At 48.7% G+C, this 26,995-nt stretch overlaps 1 protein-coding gene across 3 annotated transcripts in view; it reads right to left on the reverse strand.

Moving 5' to 3' along the window:
- Positions 1 to 26,591, reverse strand: part of LOC147610120 (uncharacterized) — a 42,610-nt gene extending 16,019 nt beyond the window's left edge. For 2 of the 3 annotated variants that reach the window (XM_086787165.1, XM_086787162.1), the window contains exons 1-2: positions 26,126 to 26,591; positions 25,917 to 26,043 (exon numbers count right to left, since the gene is read on the reverse strand). In XM_086787165.1, the coding sequence (XP_086643291.1) occupies positions 25,917 to 26,043; positions 26,126 to 26,524 (526 nt within the window). In that variant the 5' untranslated portion in view covers positions 26,525 to 26,591. The remainder of the gene's footprint in view (positions 1 to 25,916; positions 26,044 to 26,125) is intronic. The other variant, XM_086787164.1, reaches the window with a different exon arrangement.
- Positions 26,592 to 26,995: the final 404 nt, after the last annotated feature.

Genomic DNA, 26,995 nt, shown 5'->3' on the forward strand with positions numbered 1-26,995 from the left:
ACTGGTAGAGTTGTGAAATTGAGTTGGAAAAAAAAGTTGTGTATGGATTGAACTCTATTTGTGCATGTATGCATACACTTTTTGAGGTATTATTGTATTCTGGTGCCATTGGATCCTGGTACCATTGAGAATACATTGGGTAATACTCTGGATTGTGTCGTGTGATGCATGATATTGGTATGATACATCAAGTACTTTATTATGTTCATGGATGCACCACTGGGTGTGACTCCTGCGGGATGGCCATGAGACATATGTGGGAAGTACTTAGTGAATGTATTGTTTGGATGCCTTGAGTGCTTTCATATGCTCATGTTGTACCACCAGTCGTGGGTCCTGCGGGATTCCCATGGGCGTAAGGCTTGCAAGCAACCCTGAGACTGTTACTTTAGAGTAGGTAGAGCATTTTGAGGAGCATATTGTTGCGAATGCATATATGTGTCATGCATGTGTGTCATATGTAGAATGATGCATGGTTTGTTTTTGGCTAACACAGTTAACGTGTTTCCACTTGGTTTTAGACTTTTGCTGCAGGTTCTGAAGGAACAAGCAAGAGTTGTTTGTCAGTTTGATGTGACGGTGTGGCCATATTGTGCAGGATGATTGTTTCATCACACAGATGCACTTGAGGGCCATTGCTTTTGTCATATGGGGAGTCTTTGCTGAAGATGCCTTACTATGCCATTGAGTGCAATCGAGGATGCTTGCTATTTTTTCAAGAGGGGGGTATGTCACGACCCTGTGTTTTTCTCTGGACAGTATGCAAGTGTGCACGGGGACATGGTGGACAGTGTGAATGGCATCAGATTGGAGTTAAAAAGGAAACCCATGTGTGGACAACCCCAAGTGTGAAGGGGGCAAAGAGATTTTCAAAGCCTTTAAAAACTTGATAATACTCTTTATGAAAGTAAACGTGGCCCATATGCTATTATTGGGGCCACGTGTGTGTTTTTTCTAAAGAGGCACTGGCGGGCAGAAAAGAGGTGCCTCCCTTTTGATGAAAAGGTGCTTTTTCGCTTGGGAGGGCTGCTCGGCTGGGTACACAGGAGGGCACACTTATCTCTGTCTCTCTCTCTCCCACGTTTCTGTGAAGGGCAGGGCAGGAGACATAGGCATACAGGCTGCTCGACTGGTTCTCTCCATAGGCGCACAGTCAGCCTGCAGAATCAGCAATGCTTTTCTCTTCGCAAGTGGCAGGCTGCAGGGTCCTTTTGTGCGCAGGCACATACAGGGCTGCGGGAGGCGGACAAAGCTGGTGCAGGCTGCAAGGTCCTTTCATGCGCAGGCACACACAGGGCTGCAGGAGGCGGATAGAGCTGGCTGAACTGCCATGTCTCTCTCTCTCTCTCTTGCTAGGAGGCAGGGCTGGATTGAGCATGTTTTCTCTCTCTTTGAGGGCTGGCAGGGCTGGACAGCAGGGAGCGTCGGGTTGGACAGCAGCCTTGCCCATGTGTTTCTCTCTCTCTCTCTCTCTCTCTCTCTCTCTCTCTCTCTCTCTCTCTCTCTCTTGGGAGGAGGGTTTTGGCAGCTTGGAGAGTGGAATCCAGGGACTCTTTATGGGCTGTTTTTGGTTGGCAGCAAATTCAGCTGTGCTTGGGTTTCCGGCTGCAAGTACAGGTCAATTGAAAGTGTTTCTTGGCATGGGAGTGATGCAAGCTCGCATGGCTGCGTGCTCATGGAGCAGATTGTTTTCTTCCTGCTAAAAAGGAACAGAGGGACCTACAGTTATGGGCATCTCTATGTTTCCAGATGTTTCATGAGGGAACAGGAAACTAGATGTATGCCGTTGTTGGCACTGTTGTTGAATGGTGCTGTGAATGGTTCTATATGAAAACAGGACAAAAGTTTCAAAGGGAAACAGGCCTACGGGTTTCACGTGGAATCAGGTCGTAGGTTTCTCGAGGAAACATGTTTATGGTTCTCCAGGAGATAGGTCACATGCGGGCAGCGGTCACAGAAGTGGACACATATTTGGTACAGCCTTGCTACTGATTGGACAGGGGACAGGGAATCCATGACAGAGATGGATAGTATCCTTGGAAGGTAGAGAGGGAGTGTATAGGTATGTCTACTGTATGGTATGCTGTGTTGTGATGCGAGTTATTCTCTTTTGGGAGACAGTTTGGGAGCCTGTGTTGTGATGCAGAAGCACTAGATGTGTCAGGGTGTGATGATGTTCATAGGGTGAGAGGCTATGGATGGTTGTGGCAGCCCTGATCATGGGAGAAAGCTTCTATATGCAGACTCAATGTGTGAGAGTCTTTTGATGTGAACAATGGCTGGACTTGTTTGTGGATGCCGAGTAGACAAGAAGCCATGATGCAGGGTCTCTGCAGGCTTCAGGAGTTCTACTATGACGGCTGAGTTTTCAGCCTTATTGTAATCAAAGATCTTATAATCAATTAAAGAAATACCGCAAGGGGCCCCACTACGTTTTGGGGCCAATCAGTGTCCGTGTACTGTTTGCAGGAGCACTCTGGCTCCCCCTGCTTGTTTTCCTTTTCTAGGTCCTCGATAATCAATTAAAGAAATACCGCAAGGGGCCCCACTACGTTTTGGGGCCAATCAGTGTCCGTGTACTGTTTGCAGGAGCACTCTAGCTCCCCCTGCTTGTTTTCCTTTTCTAGGTCCTCGATGGTGTTGAAGTGTTTGTGTGCAAGTTTGTTTTTGCACCGCCCTTTGGTTTTGTCTGAAGACCGAGGCCGCTTTTGAACTTGGCTGCGTTTTCTTCTACAAAGGTAAAAGGTGGAGTTGTGGCTGTGTTTTCTGCACCAGCATCTGTTTTTGGTGAGTTCTTTGCATTTGGTGCTGCCAGACTAGTGGCCCTACATTGTCTTCTTCCTCCACGAGTCCTTGCCCTTCCAGTAGGAGGTTCCTCATGAATCTTGGAATGTTTTGCTGCTGTCCCGCCTCTTTCTGTCTACGATTTGAGAGGGGGCTGATTGTTCCTGGTGCCTCGCTTCGTTGGAAAGCACTTGAGAGAAGTGTTTGAGAGCTGAGATTTGTTCTTTGCTGCTGTGGATATGGCTCCCCCCTCTATAAACAAAGATGACAAGTTGAAAGGACCCAACTATGCTCATTGGAAGCTTCAGATGCGGATCTGGTTCATCCACAAGGGTTTGTGGGACATTGTTCAAGGCACTGAAAGTAAGCCCAAGCATCCTCAAAACTCTAGGAGGTGGACTCAGGATCAGGAGGATGAATTTGTTGTGGAATTACAAGACTAGGAGAATCGGGACTCGAAGGTGCATTCTGTGCTTGTGCGGACCATCACTGAGGAGGTCTCACCGGCAGTGCAAACTCTCTCCAATGCTCATCAGGTATGGTCAAAGTTGGAGGATCTCTTTGCACGAGATTCATCGATGAGGGCAATTACCTTGCAAGGGCAACTCTACGGTTTGTTATTTCCTGAAGGCAATTCCATGCAGTCTTTTCTCATGAAGGCCGAGGTGATCCATGACCAGTTAAACTGGCTATGGGTGCTGCTTTGTCCTCTTATGAACTGGCTGCTCAAATCCTCACCAAGCTTCCTCCGGACTATGATGTTATTTCTCAATCTTTGCGGTGCCAGGTCACATCCACTCAGTTGGATTTTGATGATCTTAGCTCCCTACTTTTGGAGGAGTCCGTTCACAGGGTAAGTTGAAGGTGTCAATCAACAGTTCTGACCAGGCACTTTCATGGGGACTGTGATTCGGTGTTCCAAGCATTAGAGATATGGCAGGACATGGTTATCTTTGGTATAGCAAAGATTATGAACTGGATCTGTTCCAAGTTCATTGTTCGAGGCTTTTGGGGCGTGATGCGTTCCGTCCCAGTGTTGGGGATTATGGGCGCGGTATGTCCAACAGCTCATCATCTATTTTTGGAGTTCACTGCACACTTGTGTAGGAATTCGTGCCCAAGCAAAGTTCCTTGCTGTTCGTGGTGGCATCTTGTTTCGGCATGTGCTATCTCCTTCACTTCCGCCTGTGCCCCTCCCCCCCTCCCTCCCCAACCCTCCTCGCTTTCCTCCTCCGTAGCCTCTCTGACACCCCCCCCCCCCCCCCCCCCCGGCGCGCACGCGGAGATCCTCACCAGGGGGTAGAGAGAAAGGCGGGCTGTCAAGTAGCCGAGCACCACGACCCAAAGAGTGGCAGACCGTTGGCCTATGCGAAGACCGTCAGCCGACTACCAGAGTTGAGCGCCGCTACCGCGCACGCCAAGCTCGCAGAGTACAAGTGGATTTGGTTTTGTCAGAGAATCGTTTCGAGCATTTATCACAGCACCTACCCGTCAACGATGGCCCCCTCCAGCCACTACGCGGGTCTGTCTGGCCCCTTCGGCTTGGCGGCTGGTACCCCGCCAAGACTCCTCCGGTTCTCAATTTCCCATGAAGCCAACTAGCCCCACTGAACCCCCGACGAGCCCCTAACAGCACCCTCCCTCTCCGATGGATCACTCCCAACCCATCCCATCTCCCTCTTCTCCCCTCCCTCCCTCCCTCCCCCCCCCTCCTCCTCCTCATCTCCATTCTCGCCTCTAACTCTTCCCACAACAGTCCCCCCTACCCCGTCCCTCTTCCTCTGAGCCCACACTCCCCCCTCCCTCCACCTCTCCAAAGCACTCTTGCCGCTCTCCTACAGCACCCGACCTGGAGCGGAGGCAACCGGCGAGCTCCGTCTGACGCTTGATTCATCAATTCTCGAAGCCGGTAGAGATGACCATTGCCACCTCCCCGATGAGGGCTCTCCCGCCAAAGTCCCCAGGTGGGGCCCCCAAAATCTTAGAGCTGCCTGTGGATTACAATTTCTCCCAATGTCTTCCGATGGAAGGAACTGATATTTTTTAGGAGACCGTAGCTCCCATTTGGATCTGTGGTGTTTCATCATTCCACCTTCTACACCAAAGAGTGGCGCAATGATTTTCTCCTTTCGCTTGTGTGCAGCCCCGGGGACAAAGTGGGATTCGGAGTCGGCCATCTAGGGGCATGCACTAGCACTTTCACACCATCTTCATGATCTACGCATCACCGACGTGCTCACCCACCTATGGCCCCTAGGTAGGATGGAGCTGGGAGGCTCATGCCATAGAGATCACGACGGGGAGGTGGTGTCCTCCAGCCTAGAGGTGGTGTTCCTTCATATCTCAGTTGCAGTACCCCTCTCCCCCTCTTACAGATACCTCCATTGTGATCAATGGAGTTTAGAGTATGCCTACTCTCGCGCTCGGATAGAGTGGCGACACATGGAGGACAGGATTCGCGCCCACTTGGCACGCCTTTGCCCCAAGATTGATTGCGACTATTCCCAAGACTCTTTGAGTGGAGGGAAATTCCGATAGTTCCGCCTCCCACAGAGATTGATACGGATAGCCTCATGGAACATTCACGGTTTAGGGGGGCCTCGGTGCTTTTAGAGGCGAGGCATCCTCACAAGAGAGCTTCATAGAGCTACAATTGGGGGACCCATCGACATTCTTTTCCTCCACGAGCACCATCTTTCCGAGGGGCATACTCATCGTTGCGGGAAGATTTTACCAGGCAAGAGCCACACTTTTTGGTCTCTCTTTCGGCCCCTAGAGAAGTTTGTATTTCTGTTAGTGAGCAACTCTTGCCGGCAATGATAGGCTTAGGTGTCATAGTCTCTAGACGAGCGCAATGGGTTACCATTATGATTGGAGAGGACTGTGTGGACTTCCTCAATGTTTATGCCCCAAACGCCGCAGCAGGTAGAGCCATCTTCTGGAGCACAGTCCATCAGGCCCTTCCTCAGGTTGACTTTTGGTACATGGGTGGAGATTTTAACATGATCGAGTCAGTAAAGGACAGACTTGGAGGAGGCACGGCTACAATCTCAAGCGCAGAGTACTATGCATGGGAGGAGTTGATCTTGGCACTCAAGGGACAAGACCCTTGGCATCTCCCAGAGTTTGGGCGTAGCCCCGGGAGCCTGTGTTTCTCGCGGTCTGATAGGAGGAGCACCGGCCCCAACCTTTCTCGACTTGATAGGTTCTACGTGGATGAGTGGGCTTGCGGTCATGGGGGCATGATCGGCATCTTGGCGGACAGCACTTTCTGATCACACTCCGGTTATTATGTCCTTAGAGGACCCCTAGAGGTAGGACACGCATGCGAGTACTAGGATTCCAGACAACCTCATATAGGACACCGAGATCTGCAGCAGGATAGAGCAGATAAGGGTGGGACTGGATTATATCTCAAGCTTTGCCGCGTGCACCTTGGATGTGGGCCTTGGTGAGATTAGTTGATTTTTACCGGAGGCAGCATAGAGCAAATTGGAGGGATTTCGTGAGTTGGAGAGGAGCCTGAGGAGGGGTCTTGCTTCTCTCCAGCGGCTTCTGGAGAGTTCCCCCAATAGCCCGTGGATTGAGAGTCGGCTTGTTGCCACCCGTACGGAGATCAGAGCCATCGAGGAGAAGAGGGTGGAGTATAGGTACCATGCCAGAGCTTCCTTTTGGACCCAGGCTGGCAATAGAGTCACGGGAATTTTCTTCGAGATTGCAAGCCCCCATAGGCGGAGAGATTGTATTCACAGGTTGCGTGGCCAGGATGGAGCTATTGTTTCTGACCCCCCCATGTGAGCCATTGCCACTGATTTTTTTTCGATCCCTCCTCACGGACAACGATTATCCCCCCCAAGTGATGGACGCGCGTGAAAGGGTCTGGCGGCACATGAGAGAGGTGGTCCCCCCCGCTCTACGGTCCTTATTGACTCCCTTCACAACAAAGGAGTTGGCGGAGGCATTGACGGCTCTCCCTAGGGGGGACAAATACCCAGGGGCAGACGGGCTTCCAGTTTCCTTCTTTCTTTGCCACTGGGATCTCATGGAAGGCGGCCTTCGGGTAGCCTTCAATGAGATTATGATCACAAGTGCCATGCCAGAGAGGCTTTCAGAGGGTTTGATACAGTTGATTCCTAAGGAGGGTGGTGACCGATTGGAGATCCAACAGTGGAGACCCATCACCCTTCTTGGGACCACCTATAAGATCTTGGCCAAGGCCATCAGCCAACGACTTCAGCCTTTCCTCCCTGACTTGATCCATGACACTCACACAGGTTTTGTTCAGGATCAGAGCATTCTACAACATCTTCTCCTTCTGGGAGGTGCCAGGTTCGGCCAGGATGCGGCAACACGACCTCATAGTACTCTTCCTAGACTTTGAGAAAGCTTATGATAGGGTTGATTGGAGCTTTCTAGAGGGCATGATGCGTCGGATGGGGTTCCCATTGGAGTGGATCCGTGGTGTTTCAAGACTTTACTCAGCCTCTCACAGTTAGGCTTGAGCCCAAGGCAACAGATTCCCCCTCTCACTCGGTCAGGCAGGCTGTCCACTGGCACGTTACCTTTTCCTATTCGTCACCTAGGCCATGAGCAGTTTCCTCTCAGCTCAGGAGATGGGGCTCCAAGGATTGCGTCTCCCCCTCCGTACTCAGGAGGAGCTATTGGACTCAAAGTTTGCAGATGACAAAACAGCACACCTTTCCGGGGATGTGGGAAATCTCTTGAGATTCGCTGAGATGATCAAGATCTTTTGTGGTTTCTGGGTGGGCTCTGCACCTGCCCTGACTTGGCGCCCAGTTGAGGCTTTCCAATGGATCCGGAGGGGCTCTCCAGTTCGCTATCTGGGAGACCAGGTGGGCATCGATCTCTCTCCGAAGTAGTAGCTCGCCCCTCTTCTTCAGAGCATTCGCAAGAAGCTTTTGTACTAGAGTTCTGCGAGGCTCTCCTTAGCTAGTCGAGTGGTGGTAGCGAGCCAGGTCCTTCTTGCCACCATGTGGTACATTACTTCTTGTTGGGCCTTCTCTCGAGAATGCATTGGTCAGGTACAACAGTTGATCCGGAACTTCTTGTGGGCCGACAGTGATGGGAGGCCTGCCCGGGCCAAGGTGGCTTGGAGAGTGATCATTCAACCACGACACAGAGAGGACCTAGGCATCATCGACCCCACCATTCAAAGCCACGCCCTACTGGGCAAGCTAATAGTTAGAGGACTCCTTCTCGGTGGTGAGCCTTGGAAGGACTTCCTCTTGGCTTGGATTTCAGCTTGTACCCCGAGCCTGGGGGACCCCTAGCTGCAAAGTACTACATGGATCTTCACAAAGATGCGGGCCCACGGATTTAGCCGAGCTTTTGAGGACAGATTTTTAACCAACCTACTCTGAGCGTGGGATCACCTTAGGCCGGCCCTTGGGCAGCTAGCTCTGGTACCTTCCCTTGATCTGAAACCCCTTGATCCGTTTATCCAATGGCCATATGTTGGGGGGCCCGACCTCATGTATCATGGGAAGTGCTGAGCATAGGACCTACCAGGTCCCTTGGAGATTGGCTTGCACACAAGCAGCTGCCCCCGAAGGTTCAGGAGAGGCCTAGCAAGGATCCGGGGTAGAGGCAGACTTAGCCTCGACATCGACCCAACTATTCCCTAGGAGTGGCTAACACCAATCCCAGACCCGACCCCCCCATGTCGGGTGGTTGCAAGATCAGGGTGCCCAGTTTTGTCCACTCAGGCACCCTGAAAACAGTAAAAAAACAGGCATTTGTTTACCTTTAGTGGCTAATCTCTCCTAGTAAATGAAGGAATTTCGTTTGAAGTTCTTTTGTTGGAACATCATATTCAAAGTTGGAAATATAGTTGCATAATTTGATTAAGCATTAGATAGTCAAAGGTCCTCATTTTCTTAGGTACAAAGTCAATGTATACACCCTGTCCCAGATTTAAACTGATTCCATAAAATGCTAATATCTTTTACATATAAACTCATATGATATTCCCACTTTGTACCTTAGATCTTCACATAATATGGAGCTTAACTTGATTTTTTGAAAAAATTTTAAGATACTTGTCTATTTTCTTTAAATATTTTAAGGTCTTTATAGTGTTATAATACACGCCACATTTTGTACCCACAATAGCTACCACTTAAAGTCCTCAATCTTGTAGATCAAAAGAGTGGGTAGATACTGAGACATTAGTAGAATGTGGTGGTTAGTAAAAATTGCAAATCCAATGGTTGGATTTTTAATGATCTCTTTTTCAAAGTTCTTCCAGACTGTCAGAAGGCCTGCAAATATTAATAATCTAATTAGTAAAATTACATTTTTGATGTGAATCATCTAAAACCTATAGGGACTAGTGTACTTTTTTTTTTTTCCGAGAAAAGATCCTTTCATTAGTTATGTAAAAAACGCCCGGAGGGCTACAAAAGAGATCTCTCCTGCTCCTAACAGAGAGAAGAGCAGTGAATACATCATGGCAGCCCGGGAGACTCTCCCTAGGTGCTGCAAAATACAAGCATCAGTCTAAAGGACTGAGCGGCTAAATCATACAATGGGGGGGGGAAAGAGCCAAACAGGTGGCCTGTAGTGCCAACGGGGGGATCCCGTGTGTAGGGTGTAGAACGGGCCGCAGCGCCAAGTGGTATGAAAGGCCTGGCGCCGTAAGATCGCCTCATCCGAGTCTCTCCGGATGCGGTCGTACTGTCCTCGCAGGGTGTGGATCAACTCCTGCCAAATCCCCCGAACAGTCTCTGCTGGTGGCTCTAATCTCCCCTCAAAGGCCGTAAAGCACCGGGCCCTCCAGGTGAACCAGATGGTGAGGCTGCTGAGGAGCTCCCATCGTAAATCCCTCTCCTGTGTCCAGCTGCTGGCGGACGAGAAATCCGGTGCCGGAACCAGGCGAGGCTGGCCCCTAATAAATCTGATGGCCTGACTGCCCTGCTCCATCTCATAGCCCATAGCAGGCCCTGACGAAGTCGACCAAGCAGCGGCACCCCACGTAAACATACCCTCTGGAGAGAGGGGGGCCAGAATACGCAGCATCCGCAGCCAAATCTGCTGTGCCTGAGGGCAGTCCCAAAGGCAGTGTCTCTGTGTCTCCATAGGGTGGCCGCATCGGACGCAGGCCGCCGGAAGACCGCTGTAAACAAGCCAAGTGCCAACTGCTGAGCCCCTGTGGGCGACCAGCCACTGAAAAACCGAGATCCTGCGGGCCTGTCGACTAGCCCAGAGCCGAGCCCAGAAATCCTCCAGGAACTCCTGTGATAGTCCCTGCAATCGCCAATGCCCCGCTGCCGCTGGAGAAACCGTCCTCCTCGCCGTCAAAATATGCCGTCCCAGCCGAACAGTATACTGGAAAAATGTGATCTCTGTGGCCTCAAGGGATGCATAAGGATCATGCCACTCGTACTCTCCGGGGTCCCACTGTAGCCGGGCCAAGGGGCGCGCTGCATATGCCCATATGCGCCAATCCGGGAGCACGTCAGCAGGGTCGGGGTCAATATGCCACTTCCGAGAAGCGGCAGCCACTACCCGAATCCTCTGAAAGGTGCACTCTGCAACCAAAGGCGACTCCACCTCCACTCTCTGGAGTCTGCCCTCATCCTGAATCTCATAATAGAGGCATCTGCCATCCTCAGTGCAAGCTCTGACAGCAATCAGGATCTCCAACTGCGTAAAGGCTCCCATCCACCGTGGGGCCACTGGCTCGAGAGGTGTGAACCACTCCTCTGAAAGTGCCTCCTGAATATCATCCCTCATAATCAACCCCCCTCTGAAGTGGCTCAGCCTCTCCACCTGGGTCTCCTCTGGTAGACTGCAAAGAGCCTGCCAGTCTCCAAAACTACGAGCTGGGCCTGCCGCTAAAGGTCCCCAGGCTAGACGAGGCCGAGAACCCAGCATATGACCCGGCTCTGTACGAACCGCTGGGCTCCAGATGAGCGGCTGCCTGGCCCGCTCCTCAACACAAGAAGGAGGCCGCTGAGAGAGCCCCGGTCTCAGCAGCTCCCAAGCTCTCAGGATACTCAAAGCAAATCTGTCCTCCCATCCTCTACTGAGGCCTGTCCTCCTCATCTCTATGAAGATCCAGCGAATCTCTGGTGCCCAAGTACCCCCTGCAGGAGGCGCCCGGGCCTGCAGTCGCTGCAAGAGGAGCTCTTTCCAAGGCTCCGCGCCTGGAAGCAACCCCCGAACAATAAGCTTCCCCAATAAGGCTCTACTCTGATCGACTGGATCTATAATGCCCAAACCGCCCTGAGCCAGCGGAAGTGTAATAACTGCCCATGCAACCTTTGCCCGAGCTGGCTGACCGTCTCGCCCGGACCACAGAAAGTTCCTGATCAGCCTCTGTACCTGGCTGATGCAAGAGCTCGAGAAAATCCAGCAAGACGTAATGTACCACATAGTCGCTAACAGCACCTGATTTGCCACCACCACCCTCCCAGCCAAGGATAGTCGAGCTGTACTCCAATACAATAGCTTCTTCCGAATGCTCAGAAGAAGCGGGGCAATCTGCTGCTCTGGTGACAAATCGAGGCCAATCTGCTATCCCAAATACCGCACTGCTGTGCCGGGAGGAATCCATCTAAAACCGGGGTCCGGACTCCATGCCGGAGTGGGAGCACTACTGATCCAAAAGGCCACTGTCTTGCGCCAATTGATCAATGCTCCCGAAGCTGCACTAAAAACCTAGAGCGACTGCTCAGCCCGAATAAGATTGGCCTCTTGGCCATGCAAAAATAAGCCCGTGTCGTCTGCAAACTCAGCATCAAGCAAATCCTCCCCCCGGACTGGGAGCTGAAGTCCTCTCAAACCAACCTCCTCTGCCGTCAAATACATACTCATAGCCTCCGCAAAGAAGAGAAAAAGGAAAGGGGCGAGAGGACACCCCTGACGGACTGATCTGGTCAGCTCAAAACTCGGCCCCCGACCTCCTGCAATCAGCACCTGGCTGCGAGCTGTGGAATATAAAGCTGCCACCCCTCTGATCCATCCTGGCTCAAAGCCCAGGCGTAGCATAGTGCCCTCTAAGAATCCCCAATCAACTCTATCGTATGCCTTCTCAAAATCGAGAAGCATCACGACCAAGTCCTCGCCAAGAAACCTAGCTCGGGCCGTCGCCTCCCAGAAAGTAAAGATGTTGTCAAGGATACTGCGCTCCTTGACAAATCCTGTCTGAGTAGCATGAATCAACTCCCCCAGGAAGGGCTGGATCCTCAGACTCAAGGCCTTTGCCAAGACCTTGTAGACAGTATTGAGGATCGTAATAGGCCTCCAATGCCGAATATCATCTGATACTCCCTCGCCCTTGGGGATAAGATAGATCAAGCCCTCTGAAAAGCTCTGCGGCATCACCCCAGTGTCCAAAACATGCTGAAAGCCCCTGCGGAGGCCTGGCCCCAAAAGGTCCCAATAGCGCATAAAAAAGGCCGGCGTCAGTCCGTCCTCCCCTGGGCAACTATGTCGCGGTAGGACCCTCAAGGCCTCGGCAAGCTCAATCTCTGACAGAGGCGCACCTAGAACTGTGCGCATATGGTCTGTGACCCTCCTCTGCACATGGGCCCACACAGTCTGTCTGCATACATCTCGATCCTCAGTGGCTGGCTCCGCTGAAAGCAAGTCACTATAAAAAGCAGTGGCAATGGCTCTGATCTCCCCGAGCTCAGTAGCTATCGATCCATCCGGTCTACCAAGCTGGCGAACCCCTGCTCGCGCATGACGGGGTCCAGTGATCTCAAAAAACTCCCCAGTCACTCTATCACCAAGCTGTGTCCACTGAGAGGCTTGACGACGATAGTAAAACTCATGTCTCTGCTCCTCTGCCTCTCTAACCTCCTGGCGTGCCTGGCTCAGCTGGGACGCCACCCACTCACATGCTGGCTGCTGCTCCTGAAGGCGCTGAAGCGAAGCAAGGCTGCGTCTCAGCCGTTGCTCCCGCTCGCGAATCTCTCCCAGTCGTGTCAAAGCTGCAGCGTGCAGAAAAGAGCTAAGATCAATGAGTCCCTGGGCACACTGGCCCGCTGCATCCTGGTCAGAGCACTGACTATCATGCCAGATCCTCTCAATGTCCTCAGCGAGACTGGGGTCTGCAAGTACCCGCTCTGGGATCCTCAACTGCAAGCTGGGCTCCCATGTCCCCTCCTCCAAAGTCAATATAACTGGCGCATGATCTGAAAATGAGGTGCCAGCAAGAATGCCGACGGAGCCCCCTCGCTCCCCCAACCAATCGCCCACATAAAAGCGATCAATCCGAGATAGATTAGTCCCTCCCTGCCGGCGATCCGACCGAGAGAAACTAAGACTGTCCTGAGACCGGGAGAAAGCCCCATGCTGCCATGCATCAGTGATCCTCAGTGACATGCAAAACCGGTCCCAAGCTGCAAGCTCCGTGCCGTGCACTGTAACATGACTGCCTCCCACCCTATCTGCCGGGTCCTCAAGCATGTTGAAGTCTCCCCCAACACACCAATGTGCGGCCTCTGGCAATGCATCTGTAACCTGAGTCCAGAACTCTGCTCTGGCACTAGCATGATTGGGCGCATAGATGTTGAGCACACCCAATAGCTCATCATGCATCCTCAGAATGACATACTGTGCTCTACCAGGCACAATGATCCCTCGATCCACAATGGCCTGCCGCCATGCATCTGCAATAACCATGCATACTCCTCCCTGTCCACCCAAAGGACCAAAACCTGCAGACCAGAAAGTGTCCCATCTACCAGGCATCACCGAACCATATCTCCGGATCCTGCTCTCACCCAAGTGGTGCTCCTGCATCATCAGAATGTCAATGCTGCCACCAACCAGGCATCTCTGTAGCTCCTGCCTCAAGCAGCCTCGATAGCGTATAAAGTGTGCTCCGCCAAGGCCCTGTACATTCCATGAGATGATCCTCATGGATGTCCTACTGAGGTGGATGCTGTCTCAGCCGTGCGGCGAGCCTTCGCAAGCGGCTTGGATGGAGAGTAGTCCCCATCCGAACGGCTGCGAGTCTGCCCACCCGGTGTACTGCAAGAATCCCGGATCAGGCGCCAGTGGCTGTAACCCATGGCGACTGCCTCCTGCTCTGACATAGTAACCTCGTGTATACTCACATATCCTGGGTCGCGTGCCAAATCTGCAACTATGCGCACGACCAAATGCCGAATCCCTAGGGACTAGTGTACTTGTAATGGTGCATCTATGGAAAAATAAATTGGATCACTCTAAGTATGGAAAGATCATTTGTTATCATTTCATCATATTTTTTATTTTTTGATTAATTAGACTAATTTATATTAATTTAAGTTATCTTGAGTTAATTTAAGAACAAGCGTATTTTCTATTATTTGCTTGATCTCGTTTTAAGTAACTTGCCCCCCAAAATTTGCTCTCCAAGCATTGTCCCAGTCCAGCATAAACTGGATAAAACTGGACACCCTGATCTTGCAACAACCCCACAGTGGCTAAGTGTGTTTACTAGGCATGATATTCTATTGGCAATCCATGGCACAAATGAGGTTTGTGGTTTGCTCACTTTTTCCATCGGTCCCCATGGCAGATTAGAGAGATAAGAGTCCCCGATTTCAATGGCTAAACCTTACAAAGGGTAAGGGTGATCGTATTTCAAGCACACGAGTGGCACATAGACCCCCCGCCGGCCAAGGTGGTCAAGGAGAGACTCTACGGCTTTGGATTTGGGAGAACCGGCCCCTCAAGTGTCTCCAATGGGACCCAAGAGAGCGGACTTTGCATGATCCTGCTGATCAGCAGGAGACTCTGGATGCCCCCTTTTTCGCATACACAGCGCGGCTAGGCCGCAAGATTCAAATGCAAGAGGTTAATGTCACTCCGGCAACAACAGTACATTGGTAATCACAGGGCCTCTCATAGCGATTTCTCTCAGATTTTTGGAAGAGGCTCAAGAACAATTTTCGGCCTTGAAAGATCACCCTCTTTCTTTGGCTGATGGCACACAGAAGCTTGGCAGTTGGCACGTGGTTGGCCATTGGTGGTTGACCACTTGGCATTATAAACCACAAGTGTGGTTATTCCCCCTCCCCCTATATGAGATAGTGTCACCATTTGGCCACCCAATTGGTCCACCCGTGCTTTCTTATCATGTATATACATTGGACTGGTGTCCATGGCAGTTGTTTATGCCGGGGATTGATGCCACTCATGTGATACTGTAGACTTGGCTTTCCGTTGGGACTTGTGCCTCCGTGTACATGCCCGGAAATGCTTGGTGGATTGGTGTTCCATTGGGTCTGGTACCTCGTGTACTTGCCTGGAGCACGTCTATTTTGGTATAGTCTCATGAACGGGGATTGTCCATACCAATGCTGCATTGCATAGCATCTTTATGTGCTTGCCTGCAAATGAAATTGCATGTTGTTTTCATGCCTGCATGACCTATGTGTCGTTCCGGGCTAGGGGACGCCCGCCTGTGAACCGTGCGTGTGAAACTGTCTGCTGACATGGTTATGTGGCATGTGAACAAGTGGTAAGTATTACCCAATCTAGGCTCAAATAGCCCTTAGGACTTAGCCAATATTTATAAGTGAGTGCGTTCCCATTTCATTAAAGTTTGAGCGCCCAAAAGTCACTTATAAATTATGACCGCTTCCAAGTTCACACTCACTGAAGTCCCGAGGCGGACAAGACTCAATGTCCAGGACCTAATCCTCCCCTTTTACTCATAAATGGGGATCTCCCCATGTCCCTTCACCTGATTGGATCCCAATTCACTTACTTATTAAGAGAAAATTCGTGTTTTCTCTTCATGAAGATGGAGGCTGAAAACTCTGTTTTTCCACCATTTCTCTCCATTTCCAAGCTCTCTAGCCATACCCAACTTGCTAGGGTGTTTTCCGAGCTTCCAAGAGTGTTTCCAAGTGCTAATCACTCTCCTACTCACTCCCAATGACTGAAATTCAGCAAAACAGCTCTCATTTTTGCTGTAATTTCTAGTCTTTTTGCTGAAAACCCTAATTTCAGTCTTCCTTTCTCAAGTTGAACCATAGGGGAAGCTTTCCCAAGGTTCCCTTCATCCTCTTGAAGACTTTTGTCACGAAGAAAGACAACAAATCAAAGATCTCAACACTCCAAGGACTTCCATTGTGAAGAGGTCCGCTGTCATCGACTCTACTTGCTATTGGTAAGCTTTTATGCTTAAATATGGGAGCAAGTAGCAGGAGGGAGGAATCGGATTACAAGATCACATACCCTTTGTAGTGTTCTCTTGTCATACGTGCTCTCTTGCAGATTGTTGCTACCATGTGTTTGTGGAACAATAGAGAGCAGATGGTAGGGAACATGGGCACTTGAAAAATACCAGGAAAATAGGGAAAAATACCAAGAAAATAGGGGTGGCCAGCCCACAACCAAGAGCCATAAAAGGGATCAAAAGGGGACACCAAACATGGGCAGAAATTGGGGATGAATATGCTAACACCCCCTCTCAGCACCAGATGATGAACAAACTCCGAGAAGCCGAAGATGAGGAGCCAAGGAAGCCTGAGAAACCGGCTTGGTGAACAAATCTGTTGCATTCTCTGCTGAAGGACAATACTCCAAACGCAAATCTCCAGCAAGAACCCATTCACGAACATAGTGATACTAAATCTCAATGTGTTTCGTACGAGCATGAAACACACGGTTCTTGACGATGGCAATGCAACTCTGATTGTCACACCAAAGAAGAGTAGATCCGGTAGGAGGAAAGCCAGGTTCTCCCAATAATCTCCGCAACCAAATCGCCTCACATGCAGCATAACAAGCTGCACGATACTCCGCCTCTATAGCGGAAAATGCCACAGTAGGCTGCTTTTTACTGCTCCATGAAATGGCTCCTGACCCAAGTGAAAAAACACAACCAGTGGTCGAACACCGAGTATCTGGATCTCCACCCAATCTGAATCAGACCATCCAAGAAGAGTGCACCCTTGCCATAGAAGATGCCAAAGTCCAAAGTACCACACAAGTACCGAAGAACCCTAAGAGCACACCACCAATGCTGCTGACGGGGTTTGGATGTGAAAGAACTCAATAAGCTGACTGCGAAACAAATGTCTAATCGGGAGTAGGTCAACCAAACCAAACAACCAACAAGAACCCGATACGGTCCCTGATCAATCCTTGGAGAAGCATCAAGAAGAGAAAGCTTCTCACTAGTATCCATAGGAGAATATATTGCTCTGCATCCAGTCATCTGAAACCTGTCAAGTATCTCCCGTATGTACTTCTGCTAAGAGAAGAAAATACCCTTAGAAGTCTGCCAAATCTCAAAGCCAAGAAAATAATGCAAAAGGCCAAGATCCGTCATCTCAAACTTTGTCTCCAAAGCATCCATGATTGAACAGATCCTCACAGAATAAGAACCTGTAAAGATAAGGTCATCAACATAGACCACAATGATAACAACCAACCCTCTCAAGGAGGATATAAAGGTTCGAATATGCATGAGAACGGCGCAAGCCAAGCTTCTAAAAGAACTCATCAAACCGCCGGTACCAAGCCCGCGGAGCCTACTTCAAACCATACAAAGCTTTCTTCAGCCGGTACACCTGATCCTGTTTGCTTGGAACCGCAGTAGCACCGCTATCAACAATCCAAGACCGTTGACTGAGAAGTCACAAGAGCAAGTATACGCCAAGTACCTGCTAAGAGAAGAATGCCATCATCCTTCTTGGGTTGAGACACCGCCGTTGAGGAAGAGTTCTTTGCTGCTTCATCACGCTTCTTCTTGTGACATTGGGGTGACTTGTGACTGAGAAGTCACAAGAGCAAGTATACGCCAAGTACCTGCTAAGAGAAGAATGCCATCATTCTTCTTGGGTTGAGACACCGCCGTTGAGGAAGAGTTCTTTGCTGCTTCATCACGCTTCTTCTTGTGACATTGGGGTGACTTGTGACCCTTCTTGCCACAATAATGACATTCAATGTCCTTATTCTTTGAAGATTTGTTGTCTTTATCCTTGTCAGAATCCTTGGAGTTCTTGTCAAAACCCCCTTTTCCTTTCTTTTGTTGAGTCTTCCCTTTATCTCGTGCTGCCAAAGCTCCATCAGGGCCACTGGAGGTGCCAGTCCGCTCCTCAAAGCGAGACTCAATCTGCATAACGGAGGAGAGAACTTCCTCCCAAGTAACTGGAGCAGGACGAGGAGAAGAAACCAGAGACTGAAAGTATGCATCAAATCTCTTCGGAAGTTTGGAGAGCAGCCGAATAGCCATATCCTTTGTGGAGATGTCCTTGCCACAAACAGCAAGCTCGTCCCGGAGATCTTTCATCTTCGTGATGAAGGCAGATAAAGATGGAACCACAGAAATTGATAAGTTCATAAGTTGCTTTTCCAACGCCAAAATCTGACCCAGAGACTTAATCTCATAGAGATCAGGCATGCTTTGGTGGTTGCAAGGGAAACCGCCATGGAATGCTTATGCATGGCTATCCCGGCGGCTGATCAACATATACACTTCGTGTGAAAGCTCTCCATTTAGGAAAGCCAACTTGACGTCCATCTGAAATACGGGCCATCTATGATGTCCTGCAAGAGCAAGAACGGTGCGAATGGTAGTCATCTGGGCTGTCGGAGTGAAGGTCTCATCTAAGTCGACTCCAGGGCGCTGATCATAGCCCTTGGCAACCAACCTCGCCTTGTGCTTGTCCAAGCTGCCATCAACTCGGTACTTCATTTTGAAGATCCACCGCACCCCAATCACCTTACGCTGTTGTGGCCTAGGCATCAAAATCCTGAAATATACAAGTGAATAGGATGTGTGCGGAAACAAGCCCTTGGCAAAAAGCTGTAAAAGAGAATCTGTAAATGTGAGAGAGCCCGTAAAAAGGTGAGAAGAATCTACTGGGAGAGAATAAAGGGTAGCATGAGAAGATTTAGGAAGTGTGGAGATATTCTGGGAGAGGTGGAGAGAATCAAGCAAAAGAGGTGGAGTGAATCAAGGAGAAATCAGTGAGATTAGATGCTTGGATGTAAACTCTATAAATTGAGGCATTGGCCTAATGAGAATTTGCTAGTTTTTTATTATCCATGCCTACATTAAGCTATTAGTTAGTTACTCACTAATCACGTCTTAATTATCGTCTAATCACTTTGTTAATGATGTTGATTCTAGCATTTGATCCACCATAGCTCATCACATTTGATCCACCATAGCTCATCACATTGCTGTAATTTTAACATGGTATCAAAGCCAAGCCTAGAATCCATCAAGTTTATATGCCCATTATCTAGTTAATTAGGATTAGTAGATAATTAGAAAATAATCAATTTTTTAGTGATTTTCAAGAAGCCTTCTGTACCCCCAACTGGTGGAGGAGCTCTATCTCCTTGCACACATCAAATTAGCCCCCATTGCTTCTAGCCATACATAGCCATCTCAATGGTGCTCCAGCCCATCAAATCAGAAGCGCAAACCGCCGGCGCATCTAGGAGAATTCGCATTTTTTTCAAGCGCTGTTTTTCTGCAGCAGCAAATCAGTGATTTCTACTTCATCAAATCAAATGGGTCTAATTCCTCTTAGCCCCAAGGGTTTTTAAGCATGCTCTACAAGCTGGTGAAGTCAGAATTTGATTTGATCAAGTCTATAGTGAGATCCAAGCTCTTCATCAAATCTGCAGGTGACTTTAGTAAAACAGAGATTAAGCATTCAATGTTTGGTCAAATCTTGTGTTTCTTGGCTTAATCCTCTACTAGACTAATTGCTATTGATGGCCTTGAAAGGATTTGAGCTCATTTGAACTCTAAGGCCTCAGATCTGGGCTCCCCGCATACTCTGTTTTTTGCACACAAAACAGAGGATTAATTTGCTAATCAGTGATTAATCAATGCTAATCACTATATTTTGGTGCAATTGAGGGTTTAAATTAACCATTAGGTATCTGATACAGATCCCTATAACTTCAGATTTCAATTCGGAGTTAGTTTGATACTCCAACCATTCCGTACAAATTGGTTACCCTTGATTTAATGTAATTTCTGATAAAATTATACTGATAAATTTGTGGTAATCATCATTTTGCATTTAACCCTTGATTAATGCCTGCAAATCACACTCAAATTCAAGATTATTCACAGCCAGAGTTGCATTTGGGAATGTGCATAAGAATGAATGCTATATGCATTATGTATTGGGCACATTACATCAGTGTAAAAATGGGATCAGAGAGAGAGAGACCCCACAACCCAATGTAACCTGCCCCAACAAAGTAAAACCATCTCTGAGCCACCGATGATGTAGGCCACGTAGTAGATGTATGTGTGAGCACTTTAGTCAAGGTCGCACGCACTTGTAGTAAGCCTTGGACACAAAGAGAGAGAGTGTCAAAGACTATGAGTTTAGGGACTTGAGGCATTGGTCGCGGACTATCAAGAGAGAAACTTGGTACAAGGTCCAGGTGTGCTAAGTTCACTTGAGGGGAGGTGTGCTAGACACTGGTCGCGGACTATCAAGTAAGAGGGAAACTTGGTATAGGGTCCAGGTGTGCTAGGAGTATTCACTTGAGGGGAAGTGTTGAAATATACAAGTGAATAGGGTGTGTGCGGGAACAAGCCCTTGGCAAGAGGCTGTAAAAGCGAATCTGTAAATGTGAGAGAACCTGTGAAAAGGTGAGAAGAATCTACCGGGAGAGAATAAAGGGTAGCATGAGAAGATTTAGGAAGTGTGGAGATATTCTGGGAGAGGTGGAGAGAATCAAGCAAAAGAGTGGAGTGAATCAAGGAGAAATCAGTGGGATTAGATGCTTGGATGTAAACTCTATAAATTGAGGCATTGGCCTAATGAGAATTTGCTGGTTTTTTATTATCCATGCCTACATTAAGCTATTAGTTAATTACTCACTAATCACGTCTTAATTAGTTAATTACACCACATCACGACTCACCAACTTTGTCGGGCTTGCTCATCGTACAGACGATATGCCTTGGACACAGAACTGTATCCGAGAAAAAGTCATGCACTGAGACTTCGAGTCCAACTTGGAGCGATGCTCCTTAGGCACATGTACATACGCTAACCAACCAAATACCCGCAAATGAACAACAGAGAGCTTCTCACCATGGAAAGCCTCATATGGAGTTTTACCTCGAAGAGCAACAGTAGGAGACCTATTCTGAAAATACACAGCAGAAGAAGCCGCCTCAGCCCAAAAACGTCGAGGTAATGAAGAATGCTCAAGCATAGCATGGGCCATTTCCATGATGGTCCTATTCTTCCTCTCTGCAACTCCATTCTGTGATGGAGTATATGTTGTAGTCAGCTGTCTCTGAATGCCATCATCCTTGCAATATTGCTGAAGCTCCTAGGATGTAAACTCACCCCCTCTGTCAGTCCTGACAACCTTGACCGAAGAACCGGTCTCTTTTTCCACCTAAACCCTCCAATCACAAAAGTGCTAAAAAGCCTCATCCTTAGACTTCAAAAAGAAGACCCACGTAAATCTAGAGAAGTCATCCACCATCACGAGCATGTACAACGCCTTACTCAAAGATGCGGTACTGATAGGACCGCATAAGTCTGCATGAACAAGAGCAAGTGATGTCGAAGATCTGTGTGTCGCCTCCTTCGGAAAGGCGGCTCGGTGTTGCTTCCCTTGTAAACAAGAGGAACAAACAGAAGATGGAGCCTTGATGGTCGGTAAACCCTCAACCAACCCATCCTTCGAAGCTTGTTGTAGAAGCTGATAACTCAAATGGCCAAACCGAGCATGCCAAAGAGCTGAAGAAGAACCAGTAGAGAGCAAGGCGGTCAACTTGTACAAGCCACTATCTTGGACTCCCTGAGCCAAGATGCTACCAGTCTCCTTATCACGAATAGTGATCTCGTAAACGAGAGAAGATCACCTCCGCACCCTGAGCTGTAAGAGCACTCACTAACAAAACGTTAAATGCCAAATCTGGAATGTACAGAACGTCAGAGAAGTACCTCTTGTCCTCGGAGGAGCGGAAGATGGGGATGGTGCCACGTCCATGACCTGGCATAGAAGAAGAATCACCCAAAGTGATATTGCTTGTCCTGGCAGTAAAGTCCTCGAACCAATCCCGATGAGGTGTCATGTGAGCAGTAGCACCGCCCGCGACTAAGAAGTCACAAGAAGCAGTACACGACAAGCACCGACTAATAGAAGAATACCATCATCCTTCTTGGTCTAAGACATCGCTGTAAAGGTAGAGTCCTTTGCTTCTTCATCCCGCTTCTTCTTGTGACATTGGGGCTGTTCATGACCCTTCTTGCCACAGTAGTGACACTCAATGTCCTTGTTTTTAGAAGATTTATTTTTGTCTCTCTTTATCTTTGTCGTTATCCTTGGAGTTCTTGTCAGAACCCCCTTTTCCTTTCTTCTGTCGATTCTTCCCTTTATTTGGGGCAGCCAAAGCTCCATCAGAAGAACCACCACAAGTGCCAGTCCGCTCCTCAAAGCGAGACTAAATCTGCATAATGGAGGGGAGAACTTCCTCCCAAGCGACTGGAACAGGACGATGAGAAGAAACAAGAGATCGAAAGAAAGCATCAAACCTCTCTAGAAGCTTGGAGAGAAGCCAAATAGCCATATCCTATGTAGAGATATCCTTGCCACAAACAGCAAGCTCGTCCCGGAGATCTTTCATCTTCGAGACGAAAGCAGATAAAAACGAAAAAGGTAAAAATAGACAATTTCATAAGCTCCTTTTCTAAATCCAAAATCCGACCCGGAGACTTAATCTCGTAAAGATCTACAAATGCCTTCCGAACTTCATGTGCAGCATCTACTGTACGTCCTTTGGAATAAGCAATAACACCATGAATGCTTCTTGATCGAGTGTCACTCCACCCATCTACAATGAGTGTGATGCCATTCATGTCCCAAGAAGACCTGACAACCTCTGTAGTAGCTGCAGCAACTGTGTCTTTCTCCTTCGCTAGTAAGGTGGTCCTCAATGTCTCCAATGATGGAGGAGTGTAGGTGGGTCCATACTTTGCAATCTTCCGAACCATGTCTTTGAAGTAGTAACGGCAAGCAGCTTGGAAGAAAATGGCATCGTGGTAGAAGAATCGGCCAACACTAGCATCCACCTCTGGGGAGCAGCATCACAAGTGAGGGAAGAGCTCTATATCTCTTGCGCTCTCATCTACTACAGCCCAGCTACAACAGAGACAGAAGCCCCAACATAGTAGAACAACGGCGACCAGCCCTATGGTTACTGCCCAACCGAGACCAAGTAGCGCAAAAACAAGGAGGTGGAGCGTACAAAGGGTACACAAAACCGCGTGTGCGCCAAAAGATAACTTTCTAGTTTGGTTTGTTTTTCCCTGAGTGGTAGTGCTAACCGCGCCCTCAGACTTCTGAGAGCCCGTGAAGGTTAGAAACACTAGGGAGTCCGGGAGCAAAGCTTATCTAGGAAAACCAGGCAATGTTCCCTCCGCGGTGTACCCCTTTGCCTATGCTAGTACGGGCATGCCTGTTGGTGCACGGTCCCGGAAGACCAGTGAAAGGCAGGTGTGCACCCAGTGAAGGTGGGAGTGTGCCTGTGACTTGGGACGACTTCAACTGTCCAGACTTCATCGACAAGTACCCAATTGTTTGAGTTGTATTCACTCCACGTGAGGAGAAATCTGGCCTATTGGCCCGTGACACTTGTACATATAAATACTCCAAGAAATACAAATGTATTGAGGGGGGGGGGAGGCCTACATCTTTTTATTTATTTATTTTCATTGAATATTATTTTCTATATAGGCAGAAAAAGCATATATATATATATATATATATATATATATATATATATATATATATATATAAAGTAGATTAATCCGAAATGTCTAGTGGGGGTAGTCCAAGTTTTTCTCGTTTGCTATTCTCCATTCACAGACTAAGCTTGGCTGCATGCGCCATGCAGTAGCGGCTTGCCAAACCGATACTTTATGTGCTCCCTCAGTCTCACATGAGACCCGGGATGTGTCCATTGATTTCAAGCCCATTGTGTCCCTATCCCTAAATGACCCTGTGGATCCATTCACAGTGGACACCACGAACTTGTTTGACGACCAATCCGTAGAGACTGGTGGTGCTTATAACCACTTGGAGGATGCTCTCCCGGACAAGGAGGAGTATGAAAACGATACTCTCCACACTGATACCAGGGCCGAGATGAGTCGGTTATAGATATCTCGAGAGAGTCCATCTCACAACTGTTTGCTAGGACCAAAGAACTTGAAAGAGACCAATCTGAGATTTTGACTATGTTGAGGAGCATCCACAGGCGTTTAGATGCTATTCCGGCCACTCCATCAGGGAGTACAGTTGCGCAACGACCAACGCAAAGGAGAGTAAGATTCCCTTCTCCAAGGGACGTAGGACCCAGTGGAGGTAGGCATGCCGCAGCACCTACCAACCAGTCCGTAGCAACTGCTAATCTTCTCAAGCATCTCAATCCGCCAAGCCTTTTGGAGAGGAGGAAGAACGCAACAAGAATTCGGCGAATAACTTAGTACAGAAATGGTCGGATATTCATAACCTTAGGCAAACACCTAAGGATATGAGGCCCGTAGAGGCCAGCCTGTTGTTGACAGACAAAGCATATAAATGGTGGATGAGTTTGGCCGATAGTGCCAAACATCCTCACACCTAGGTGGATTTCGAAACGTTGTTTCGAAAGGAGTTTCTACCCGTGAATGAGTTGCAGAGATCTTAGCGTAAGTGGGATAAATGCTCGATTAGCATACAAACTTGAGTTGGTGGATTAGCATACAAACTTGAGTTGTCAGAGAGCTCTCGAGTTCATCCTGTTTTTCACGTCAATAGAGTACGAAAAACTATTGATCATAAAGAGAACGTAGTTTCTTCAAGCGTTTTGGTGGAGCTTATTGAATCAACGACTCTTTGACACAAACCCGAGAGGATTCTCGGATTTAGAGATCGAAACACTTATGAGATACGAGGCCGTTTTTACTGCCTGTTCAGAGAGGGTTTCGGACCACTTTCCAAAGTGATGAGAGGCACTTGTTAAGTGGCAACATAGAGAGGATGAAGCATCCACATGGGAACGCTTGAGTACGCTTACCAAGAACTTTCCAGAGTTTGTTTTCGCAGATGAAAACTCTTCTTAAGGGGGAGGTAATGTCACGTAGTCTGTAGTGACTGCATGAGGGTTCGACCGGGCTCCAAGTACGCATGCTAGAGAGCGTGCAGTGAGCGAGTCCGGGGTTCAAGGGTGAGACGTCTGGGTCGTAGCACCGCGGGCGTCCAGACTAATGTGGGCAGGCAGGCCACTACAGATCTACATATAGCCCAGCAGAATGGGGGACTCCTCATTCTGCTCTACGGCCGGCTGGGAGGTTAACTAGAGCCAGGCCCTCTTCCTCTCCATGTAGTACGACATCGTAACAGGGAAGGTGTCCACAACATTCTCCTTTGCTGGCAGCTTCCTGGCTTACTTTAGCGGTAGCAACCAGCAGCAAAGCAGCCCCAAATTGCAGAGCAGACAGCGTTCTTCAGCAACCAGGCAAGTGTGGCTTACGGCTGGTCGGCAGCCCCTTTCAGCAGACTGACATTGGGTCAACCAACCAACCAGTTGTAGGGGAGCACTTTCTTTTTTTCTTTTTTTTTGTTGGGCGGGGGGGGGGGGGGGGGGGGGTAGGCTCCCCTTTGGAAGTAACCCCAGCCTCCAGAGCTTCAGAGCAGGGCAACCAGCAGCAAATCAGCCAGGACTAGCACAGCAGCCAGCATCTTTCAGCAACAAAAGGCCTTTCAAAACTTGGGTTCTTCCTAGGGTTTTGTACATCATTCAGTATTAAGAAAATCAGCTTAGCCTTGGTCACAGTTTAGCAGGCTTGTACATTTATGCAATAATATGATAGAATTAGGTATCTGTTTTGTACAACTGTGTTCTCTAAAGTCTTCTGTTGCTATCTTTCTTTGTCATACACCTGCACTTGAGGTTGATAGGCCACACAAAAAACTTGAGATACACCTTGAGATCTGGAAGTTACTTATCTTGCTGTCCGATACAATTCAATGCTATAATCTTCCAGCACCCTAACATGCCCTTCAGATATTTCATGCAAGGATTCAAGTTTCATGGCTGGTTCAAAGGTGGTGTTACCTTGCACCGTAGTTCATTTGTCCAACAGTATTTTCAAACATTAGCCACAAGAACTCACCTTTTTTAATGCCTAAGCATTCTTCGGCTCTCGTAAATACAACAGGGCAGTTCAGCTTCAGCTTGATGGCGGCAGGTGCCTTTATGAACCGGAGATTTGTGATTTTCCCTGAGTCATCAAAGTTCACCTGCACAATGGTCAGGAAATGAAGTAAAGGCTTGGTAGTAACTCGTGGGGGCGGGTCGGTGGTTCGATGGGTAAGTGCTTACGGTGCGGGGCAAGACTCTCTCTGTAAACGTCTCCATCTCCGGCTTCAAGCTGCTGCACACGTGCATGACGAAGACGGTCGACATGAAGACTTGGCGGCCCATCTTGTGCAAGAATTCCGCTACCTCCTTCTCCTTGAGGAAGACCAGTAAGCTGCTGCTCTGCTGCTGCTGCTGCTGGCGGCCTCCTTCGCTGCGGATGCCCTCGTAGATGACAGCGGAAATGAGGCCGTGCGCTCGATAAAAGGCCGCGCCCCCGGTCCGACTATTGCGGCGCGCGATAGCTTGGAGACTAGGCCTCCATTCGGCTTCGCTCCCCGAATAACAACGCCAACACCACGGGCTGCGGCGGGGCCGCAACTTCAACAACACCAAGGAGCTCCTGCTGAGCCAGCTTTGCATCTCTCATCGGGGCATGATTCAAACAGGAGATACTGATGTTTAAATAAATAAAATGGCAACATAGAATTTGATAAGGGGAAATACAGTAGTAGACTTTAAGAAATATTTACAAGCTGTAACTGTTTGCCCACATGTCGATACTTTTTCACCCTAGGTTTTTTTTTTGGCAACAATAATTATGACCATAAAGTTCAGCAATTCACAATCCTTATCGAATAGTACTAATCAAAGTATAGCTTTTGTATAGCCCAGTGGTGTAAACCTCTAGTTGTCCAGCTAAAAGGGGAATTGGTAGTAATAATTATGGCCATAAAGTTCAACAATTCATAATCCATGTCATGTACTTCCTGGACCTGATCTAAATACAGCTTCTCTGTATAGCCCCAATGGTGTAAACCCAATTGTCTCCCTAAAAGAGGGGCCACAGGTAGATGCTCACCAAATTCATTGTCTGTGCTTTGAGCTTTTTAT

The sequence above is a fragment of the Cibotium barometz genome, chromosome 50 (genome assembly GCF_041138505.1).
Source record: "Cibotium barometz isolate CiBa-2024 chromosome 50, ASM4113850v1, whole genome shotgun sequence".
Classification (NCBI taxonomy): Eukaryota; Viridiplantae; Streptophyta; class Polypodiopsida; order Cyatheales; family Cibotiaceae; genus Cibotium; species Cibotium barometz.